Below are 10,690 nucleotides of genomic sequence, written 5' to 3'. Positions count from 1 at the left end.
TGAATTGGGACAGCTCTCCCTGTGGCCCTCTGCTGCCTAGGTTGACTAGGAGCAATTTGTTCCTGGTCAGCGTCTACGTATGTGCTTCAGTGCATTAAAGTTCTAGTACCTGTATCTACAGATACTAGAAAAAGGCACATTAGATGAATCTCCTGCAGAGTAGCTACTGTGCACATGTAGATGGTGTTGCTTTACTGCACGTTTGATTAGTCTAATGTGCAGTATAGCATCTTGTGTAGACACACCCCCTGTGCTCTAACCAAAAGGCCAAAGTTTAGGAATTATCTGTGCAGGGAGTAGAACTGAAAATGGTTTGAGTGTGTCAAAAATGCTACTTACATAGCTGAAAAACTGGTATTTGGGTGCATAAAGTGGAACAGGATTCTGCCCCATCCCACAGAAGTCTCTCCTTATCCCTGCAAGTTTAGGAATTTGCTTTGAAAGTCTAGCTCAAAAAATCTACAGTTCTTTCAACTTGATCCTGTTCGGAGCTCTCTTATTAGTACAACATCCCATTATGCAAAACAACAAGTAGTTTTGGAATACTACTGGAGAAGGTCAAGTGAGGATTATTCACCCTGTCTCAGTATACGATAACAGAGACATTCAGTGAAATGAGAGGTGATAAATTCAAAACTAACAGAAGTAGATACTTCATAAAATGCAATATTTGTGTGTGTGGAATTCATTGCTTCAAAATGTCACATGACAAACGGAATTCAATAAAGGGATTACATACTTATAAGGATTGCTATAGAATTCAGAGTTGTAACAGCAAGTATTAAAAACAAGCAAACAAGAGGTTCTAAATATTTTGCTTCAAAGCATAAACCATTGTCTAACTACTAGGGTCAGAGGAAACTTCCCCTGTGGATAGGTCATTTAATGATTGTTCATTGCAGGTTTTTTTGCAATTAAAATAGGAATACTATGTATTACAGGCTGGCCCTTTTGCACTTTCCTTTGAACCTTTGCACAACCCTTGAACCTTTGGTACTGGCCACTGGTAATGTTGCAACACTTGTTCAAATGTCGGTATTTGAACACAAAGACACTTAAAAACTCACTGTCTTCTTCATCCTTTATCCTGACCAAGGTCTCTTTCTGCTCTCCAATAGAGGCACCAAATATGGAGTTGCTTTTCGGTGTTCCAAGCACTAATCTGAATTCCTCCTCTTCTTCATAAATGGCATCATCTTCCAGTATTACCACACAGAGCTTCTCAATCTCTCCTGTAGAAAGGAGACATGTATGTATTGGATAATGTAATGGTACCACAGAAGATAGGATAAAAGTCAAACACACTCTCTAAAGTCCTCTAAATATATATATATATTTAAATATAATCTCAGGGGAGTGGAAACAAAGAATTTAGTAATACTTTTCTCTTGTATTTTATTCAAATCTCATACAGCACAGTTAAGTGTTAATATTCATAATAATTGGATAAACACAACTGGGAAAATTTCTGAACCATTGGGAGAAGAGATACAGGCTACAACCAAGGGGCCCCTCCCTTCCAATGTAGCATCCACCTCACTGAGCCACACACCCACAAGTTAATCCTCGTTTCTCCACATAATTCCCCTCTCCTGGCTTCCTCTTGGGCCAGCTTCAAGAGGGGTGATGAAGGGCCTGGGAAATTTGCTAAAAAGCAGGAGACAAGTTCAAACTCCTCTTAGGCAGGGGGAGCCTAAAACCTAGAAATGCTAGGCTCCTGAGCCCTACATGGTTGCCTAGGCACTACATAATTGCACTAACTGCACTAATAAATGAAAGTGCCCTCCTCTTTTACTTCTTGTAGGCATGTTTGCAGGGCGATTCTATTTCAACACAGGGCAAAATAGAAGCCCACACTGTACTAAGTGCCAAAAACTGCACTCACAAGTGCCATTTAAGATTACAGACAGAAGAGCAGCTCCCCATTACAACTCAGTGTAGCTTTGTAGGAAACACTGTAAGTTGCAATGATCCCTTGGATCAAACCAAAGTTCACTTTTCAGTCTGGGAGCTGGGGTTTCCAGCTGCTTGCTGTGAGCCTACAGCCCGGCCTCTGTAATAACACCACTCCCCCATGGAAATGGGCAACTTGTACCTCCTGAGTCAGTGACCGAGGGGAGGGTTCCCACAACTGATTGTGCTGACCGGGGGAGGTAGGAAGCGGGGGGCACAGCACTTACATGGCACTTCTGGGTCAGCATGATTGGCTGAGGGGGACCCCCCCCATCACCCAGTCAGCACGATTCGGCGCAGGGGGACTGTGGGGATTGCTTCTCCTGGCGCCCCCACTCCATGGCCAGCGCTCTCGGGGAGGCACCAGTGCTCTTGCCTGCCCCCGCTGCCCATTGCCTAAGAGGGGAATGCTGGCTGTCAGGGGGTGCACCAGCACTCTCAGGGGGTGCATGTGCACCCCCTACACATCGCCACTGCCCACAGACACAAATTACAGGACATGCTACATTTTGGAGGGTGCTCATCTGAATTCAATGAAGGTTCAGATTTTCATGGGATCAGGCCCTTTTAAAAGAGGACTACAGTCATGCACTTCTGTTTAGTCATAGCTGTAGACCACTTTCTGGGGCCAAATCAGGGAAAAATTGTCACTTCTGTCTGTACCTTAAGTACATAAAGCAAAATGGGATTTAGTTTCAGGTATCTAAGTATTTGTTTACACTTTGTCAAATAATCACTGATGTGCACCTGTTAGGAGGATCAAATCTCTGTTACTTTTCTTTACATACATTAAATACACACACATGTTTATGTATGTATATGTGCATATACATCTTTATGTTTATACATAAAACATACATATATACAAACACATATGTGCATACATAGACACACACACATATAAATATACATGCAGAGTGCATCAGAAGCACAGCAAGTAATTCATAGATATAGTCTGATTTTCCCCTCGTTCTTCATTTTTAGCTATAACATTTAAAAGTGTTAGTCACAGAGCACTACCACTTGCTGAAAGCCCACATTGCTGTTTCCTCATTTAAAAAAATACTTGGTATATTGTAGTTCTGCCCAAGATGTCCTAGGAGTTTGGCTTTTGATACTCAGCAGCACTATATTTTGCTCAAAAGCAGTGAAGGTAGTATTTTCTTTGAAGTAATTCCAATTCTCACTGAAAAGCTCTTACCTGGAAGAAATGTGATTACAGAGTCATCAGTGTTTGGCCTCTCCTCATAATCCATCATCACTTGGGCAGAACCCTGGCGAGTGTAACAACGGACTGTAGATTTATGATTAATATCACCACTCCGATAAATGGGCACCACCAATTGTCCGTCTTTTTCATTTACTGTGTACATTGGTTCCTTGAACTGGACTTTGGGCACTGCAAATAGAAGGGTTTTATACATTATACCATAGAGTCTATATGATGAAAATGCCCATGGTATATGGAGAAAGGGTGTTAATTAAATTCAGGAACAGAAGCATAAGGCATGAATCCACTTCCTCTGCTGACCTTTTACAGAAACCAAGGAGGATTCAAATCCACCTATACTTTTTAAACAATATAGATGTTAAAATATTTTTACAATCCTATGCAATCATCTGCTATATTGATCACAGCAACTGAGGATTTGGTGAGTTTTGATTAAATTATACAATTTCTTTCTGTGGGTATTTTTTTTCTGCCTGGGTACTAAGGGGTCTTTTCTAGGCTCGATGCATAGAAAATTTGTGTGTGTAATTCTTATTAGGGCAAAGTAAATATTCCACTAGAAACTGGTGTTAACTTCAGTAAGTGAAACTTCAACAGAATTCTGAATTATACAGTTAGAGAGCAATTCAGTATAATGGAATTCATTTGCAGAAACTTGAGACCAGTAAAGATTAAATCTGTCTATTTATCGAATAACTAAGAGATTCTGCAAGGCTTTGTGCTGGTTGTTAAATATTTTATGAATTTTCCATTTATTACTTGATTATGAACAAAGCAAGTCAGGCAATGCACACTGTTCTTATTCCTTTAGCAGAAAATATAATAATAAAAGCCACTTGTGATACATATAAGATACATATTAAGATTTGAACAACCACATGAGAAACTTAAACTTCCTTGGATTTGGTAGCTCAAAGTTATGCATGGTACTTGAAGAACTTTTAATCTAAGGAAACTTTCAATCTGTTTGTACTAACAGCCTCCATACCATTGATGTGAATATTCATATAAATAGACAGATTCACTCATGTGCCTCAGGCCTTAGCTAACACAATTACAGCTCATGATGAATCTACTTATCCAGAGCCAACCATTTACAGGCATGGAGTGAGGCAGCAAATGAACCGGTGAAAGCAATAACTTACCCGTTCCAACTTTGTACATCATTTTCTTTTACTAGGTCAAAACCCCCAAAATTTAATTATAAAAATTACCTGCAATACATAATTATATGTCAAATAGCTCACACTGTTATCAGAAGAGTTCCTGTATGTTGTGTATGCACATTATGTACTAATACCAGAAAAGATTTCTGTGTTACACTTACAGTCAGTAACAGTGTCATTGATAAAGATGGTAGTCTTGCTAGGCTCCCCAAGCGCTGCATTCACAGGCATACGGAGAACTAGTTCAAACTTCTCTGGACCTTCCAGCATTGGTTGTCCCAGATCATCCAGGATGGTCACTCGGAGAGTCTGCATGTTGACTCCAGGAGCAAAATCCAGGTTACGGCTGATACCCACATAATCAACTCCAGCTGTTTGGGAAGCAAAAATAATATAGCTGCTCGTTCTCATGTATTAAGATTTTTGGGGGTATTTCTGGAATGTTTAAAAAAAATCAAGAAAAAACGGCTATTACTTTAGAAAGCTTCTTTTTTGCCACTTGAAACACAAAATTAGGAAAAAGACCATAAAAAGCTACTCTCCAACAGACTCGATTAATTGAGTCTGCTCTGATGCACTGTAATTACAGTGCGCTGGAGGAGTATCGATGCACATGTAAAGTCGCCCTAAGAATTTGGCAAATACACTGAGCATCATGCACTATTTTAGCTCTGTATTTTCTCACATACAACACACTCCCAAATAAAACATGTGCCTTATTTTTGGGATGTATAATGTAGAAAAAAGATTTCTCCAGAGCCATGGCTGACTTTGTGGCATAGAGTAAGTCTTCCTGGAATCAAGAGTAGTCTGAAAACCAAACTGTCTCCTGGGATGACACACTTCCTGGACACACTGTGGTCCCAGGAAGTCACTAGGTTAAGCCCCAGACCTATGCAAGGGCAGTAACAAAGGTTCTTTATACAGTTCTTTATATACATTCCTATAAAATAAAGTGTTGTTTCCATATCACAAGCCTCATCAAGATTCCACCAGTAGCTCACTTGCCGCTTCAGGCATAGGCTACAGTGCTCAGCCAACACCTATGGCTATGAGAGCGTTAACAAGGACTTGGCTCTTTCTGCTTGCTGAGCTAGACACAAGCAGCAGCTCTCTTGGCAGCAATATGGCACACACAGGGTGCATCCACACATGAACTTAATGCAACATAATAAACTGCAGAACAGTTTGTGCCAGAGTTTACTGCTACCAGGCGCCACGTTTACATGTGCATGGGACCACACCATGTTGAGCTGGGTAGTAGCAGCCCCGGTTGGTAAGGGACCCCAGGGGCCAGGCTGCCAGCTTGAAGCTGCTCTGACCTGGCTCAATATGCTGTGGAGGGGCTGGCTAGTGTGGAGCTAGCCTGCAGCCAGCCCCTGTACTGAAACACCCTTATTCCCCAGCCATCCCTGTCAGCGTCGACACATGTGTTTCTGTACACTAACTAACACCACCATAGGATAGTACTTATGTTTACAAGTTCTATCCTATGGAGGAGTTAATTTACTGCAGCTTAATAGGGTTACATGTATAGATGCTAAGAATTTACTGAGGAGCTAATTAGGCAACTCCATAGCAAATGTCTTGTGTAGATGTGTCTACAATTTCTCTAGGTGTGCTTCTTTTCCAGCAAACAAAACAACTTCCCACTTAACACATGCGCCCCAATTTGGGGGGAGGGGGGTGGCGTTCATATTGTATGCAAGAAAATATGGTATTTAGTGATCACAGGCAGTTTACATATAACTTTACAATGTAGAGTTACAAAAAGAAAGTAACAGACTGCGAGTATCTACAAATGAGCTGAAACAGACCTGTGAAAGTCCTTCTGCTTCACAATGGCAGGAGCATACCCCCCACCTCATCATGCAGTCAACACAGCAAGTCAGCATTAAAGTGACTTCAGTGTTGGTTCAAGCACTGGATTGATAAACTGTGGGGACAGAGACTTGCTTTTTTTTTTTTTTTTTTTACATTCCCCTGATGGTATTTACAGTTACCTTTCTAAGCATCTCCCATTGCCTAATTGATCCTTATTATAGGTCTGTAGCTTTTTGCTACTTAATTAAAATGTTCTTCCCACACTGCATCTAAATGTGCTATTTATCACCTTTGAGTAATGATAGTAACTATTTTCCTTCTCCTCCACAACAGAACATCATGTATTTGCCAAAAAAAATCTCTTGCTTCAGCTTTTTTCTACACTGTTGTTAGGGGACACAGTTTGGGCAGTTGTTAGGCTCCAAGTTTGGGCAGAATCTAACCTGGCTTTTTCTGTCAACTTTTTACTTGCATTCACATGTGTATTTGGAGCCTCACACCCTGATGTATCACAATCACAGAAAATTACATATTATTGCGACACTGTTTTTCAAATCTATTGTAGGTACCAGTCCTTGGCTTTGTAAAATGTTTTTTTCATTTTTTAAATTATGACAGCACAAAAATGAATGTAAACATTTCCATATCAAACCTGTAATGCCTGGGCATCTCATATATCCCAAAAAATTCTATCAAACTTTACAAATAATTAAAAAATAAGACAAATTTAAGTCCGTTTTCCCTCTCCCAACCCCCCTACCATGAAACAGTAAATGCCTCAAAATATGGGTTTGGAATAGAACTACCTCTTAATCCATAAACATGAGTGTAACATTATTTAATTATTTTCTACCAGCCCAGGTGCCTACAAGAATGCGACAGCAATGAAGGTTTTCATTTGTTCCCAGCTTAACATTTATACTACCTGTCTTGTTTGGTTTTCTAGTCAATTTCTAATATCCAAATGCTATTTTCCCTTTTTCTCTTATATAAATATTTTACATGATTTAATTATATGCCTTTCAATATTAAGTTACATTTATATTTAATACCTTTTTCTATTTTGCCAACAGCATTATTACATATTTGCTAAAAAAAAAGAAAATATTGCTTTCAGTTTGATTAATCTGAATTTCACTGAAACGTTATTTGTTCCTTGCCTGCATATTATTAACTTATATATGCAGGAGTAGACAATATTTAATTAATTTTGTTTCCCTTATACAAAGTAGTTGTTACACCTGCTCCTTGAATTTAATATGACAACCGGTAATTTACCAGCAAATTTAACTGACACCCCTATAAAACCCTAGATTACCCAAATATTTCTCAAATGGTTCATCCCTTGACCATTTCTGCAAAGTAATTTTTTGTGTTGTGACCATAATATCTGGATGAGAAACAGGAAAGAGTCCAGCAGTTCTGGTTCTCAGAGTTTGTGACAGCAGGAAAATGTGTTTTTCTTTCAGGTAGGTGGATTCCAAAGAGGTCTGGGACCTACGTTGTAAACTCAAATAAAATACAAAGGAATGTACTCAAAGAAGATAGTCAACTGTGCTCTTTCCTCTTGTCTCCCTCAAGATATTTACCATCACTTCAGTCCTTTGTAGACTGAATTTCAACCAGTTTGCTAACATCCTTAATGCCATACACAAAATGTCAGTGAACAGACTCAAGTACAACCTCTGAGTTAGATGGTACAGAAATAATATTTAGTGTTATCTATCTACTGAAGATGCAATATCTTGTATCTCCTCATTAACCCTGATGAGAGCCCGAGATGCTCATTGAATAAGAGGAGTGACAAGAATAAATCCTCACAGACATTATTCTTAAAAGCACAGATTTTGTAGTAACTTGATGAGTCTTGGGATGTGCAACAGTACATTATTATGTACAGGAACTTACATATAGTACAGAGGTAACAGTCTTACTACTGCCTTTGCAAGGGTCTGGAGCCTAGCCTTGCTGCTGTGCTGCCACAACAGAAAGTAATCCAAGCAATATTTTTTTATTTAGAAGTAACTTACCTTCTGCTGATGCTGGCTCAGTTTTCCTAGAACGCACAGTGACAGAGGCAGTTCGGGATAGATCAGTTCCAGTTCTCCAGACACGAACCTCCACATAGCCAGCACTTTCATCTACCTGGTATTCAGTGTCACCAAAGTATAAAGCTGGCTCTAAATACACAGAGAAAGAGGGCAGAGGAAAGAAAAAAGGATACCTTTGAAAAAGAATTTCTACTAGCTCCACTTGTGCACATAGAAAAATGTGGACAGATGTACCTAATGCTTGCAGTCTGCAGGCACCAAGAACAGTTTACCTGTACACACAGGCTAGGTACAGACATTCAAGAAGCCTGAGGCAGAATCAATCTACGTTGCACAATTTTCTGTAAGCAGCGCAGTTTAGGTTGGTAGCAAAACAGAACACACATTCGCCTTTTGGTGGTGGCGAGGTAGTCCAGATCTTAGACTGGGTTCTGCCATTTTTAAACCAGCTTATGTGTGCTGAACCTCTGTTCCATTATGGGTATAGACCAGTTTTGTGTGCTGAACTTCTGTGATAGGTATAGACTGTTTTCCTGGCCTCGTCATCAGAGCTCTTAGCTGTATGGAAGGCAGGCATCAGAAGCCATCCTTGTGAAGGACACTGACAACATAACTGTTTGCATTCTAAATCCTAATACTTGGTTGTACACAGATACTAAAGAATTGAACACGGGGGTGTTAGAAAATGTGGTAATGTGGTTTGTCCTCACAAGAAAAGAAGGTAGACTGTGCTGTGCCCTTAAGTGTGAGAGCTTCACATGCCTGTAATGTTTTCAGGTTTCAATTAATTGAATTGAGGTAATTCAATTAAAATATTCTTACTCTTCAGTCTAGCTTTTCAACTTAACGCCAATCCATACGGACCACTGCAAAACTGCACTGAATGAATACATAATAGGCATGAATTGCTGGACTAATCCTGCAAAGATATTCCATTTCACTAAAATATGGTAGAAATGTATTTAAATTCACCATGAAGTGCATGAGTGCATGCATGCACGCGCACACATCCAAATCAAGTGAAAAATAGTAGCACATGTGGCTTTAAGATTTAAGAGATTTCTTTTTTTTTTTTTTTTTTTTTTTCCAATTTTGGCAAAGCAAAACCATGACATGGAAATGACAGTTGAAAGGTTTAATCTTTCTTCCCTCTGTCTTTCTCCATTGTAACAAACTGACCTTAAGTTAATAGGGAATTAAAAAAAAAAGGTTTACAATACAGGTCAGGGAAAAGGTCAACATTGTAACAGGCTCAGTCATTCTTGTTGTTTAGCATAAGAGATGAAACATCACAAGACTCTCTCAAAGTAACCCTAATTTAGCAGCTCTTAGCAAATTATCTGGGTGGAGGAGGCAGATGTCTTCTTATTACCACCCAAAAAGCATTAAGTGGGGATGTACAGTAGGGATACTATGTACTACAGGCAGGAGCAATACAAAATGTCACCTACTTCTAAAGGATAGGTGCTTTTGTTGTAAATCAGTGTGATACTTTTTTCCTATGCTATCATAGTTATGCTTGATGTAGGAATGCATGTTGCATCACAGTAACATTATTTTAGCACAGTATCTTATTTATCACAACCACTTTAGCTATGCAGAAACTTAGGTTCCTCAATGGTGTTTTGGCATTTTGCATTTAATAGTCATTGAATAAAACAGATTGATGGCAGTGGGAGAACCTCTGCCCCGTTACGGGGTAGGAACAGGGATAAGCCTAAAAGCTACAGCCGCCTTCTTTCTAGGAGAGTACCTAGCTCCCTGAGCCACATTTCTGACTTGTTCTCCTTCTTGGCCCAGTGTGTCAACTTCAACAGGAGAAGATGGGGGCTCCTGGCAATGCCTAGCTTAAATGCCTAGCGGTTAAGTCATTTTACTGGGAAGCAAAGGTGGATTTCATAGATTTCATAGACATTAGGGCTGGAAGGGACCTTGGAAGATCATCAAGTCCAGCCCCCTACCCAAAGGGCAGGAAGTCAGCTGGGGTCATAGGATCCCAGCAAGATAAGCATCTAGTTTGCTCTTGAAGGTGTTCAATGTAGGCGCTTGAACCACCTCCAGTGGCAGGCTGTTCCAGACCTTGGGGGCTCGGACAGGAAAGAAATTCTTCCTTATGTCCAGCCTGAAACAGTCTTGTAGTAGTTTATGACCGTTCGACCTAGTCATCATCCCTTGGGGCGCTCTGGTGAACAAACATTCCCCCAGATACTGGTGGTCACCCCTGATAAACTTATAGGTGGCCATCAGATCACCCCTGAGCCTGCGCTTTTCCAGGCTAAAGAGCCCCAGGGCTCTCAGCCTGTCATCGTAGGGTCTGCTTCCCTGACCTCTGATCATGCGCGTGGCTCTTCTCTGGACTCTCTCAAGCTTCTCCACATCCTTTTTGAATTCTGGAGCCCAAAACTGGACGCAGTACTCCAGCTGCAGCCTCACCAAGGCCGAGTACAAGGGGAGAATGACGTCCC

The 10,690-nt window shown here is 40.4% G+C and overlaps 1 protein-coding gene across 1 annotated transcript in view; it reads right to left on the bottom strand.

The window, feature by feature from the left end:
- The window catches only part of LOC102379812 (FRAS1-related extracellular matrix protein 2-like), a gene marked incomplete at its 5' end in the record, with an annotated part of 138,667 nt that overhangs the window by 30,676 nt on the left and 97,301 nt on the right, over positions 1 to 10,690 (bottom strand). Inside the window, 4 exons of the mRNA XM_006038086.2 lie at positions 1,068 to 1,232; positions 3,155 to 3,352; positions 4,512 to 4,721; positions 8,205 to 8,354. Of these exons, the coding sequence (XP_006038148.1) occupies positions 1,068 to 1,232; positions 3,155 to 3,352; positions 4,512 to 4,721; positions 8,205 to 8,354 (723 nt within the window). The remainder of the gene's footprint in view (positions 1 to 1,067; positions 1,233 to 3,154; positions 3,353 to 4,511; positions 4,722 to 8,204; positions 8,355 to 10,690) is intronic.

The sequence above is a fragment of the Alligator sinensis genome, unplaced genomic scaffold (assembly GCF_000455745.1).
Source record: "Alligator sinensis unplaced genomic scaffold, ASM45574v1 scaffold1854_1, whole genome shotgun sequence".
NCBI classification, from domain to species: domain Eukaryota; kingdom Metazoa; phylum Chordata; order Crocodylia; family Alligatoridae; genus Alligator; species Alligator sinensis.
This window is presented reverse-complemented; position numbering and strand designations above follow the sequence as displayed.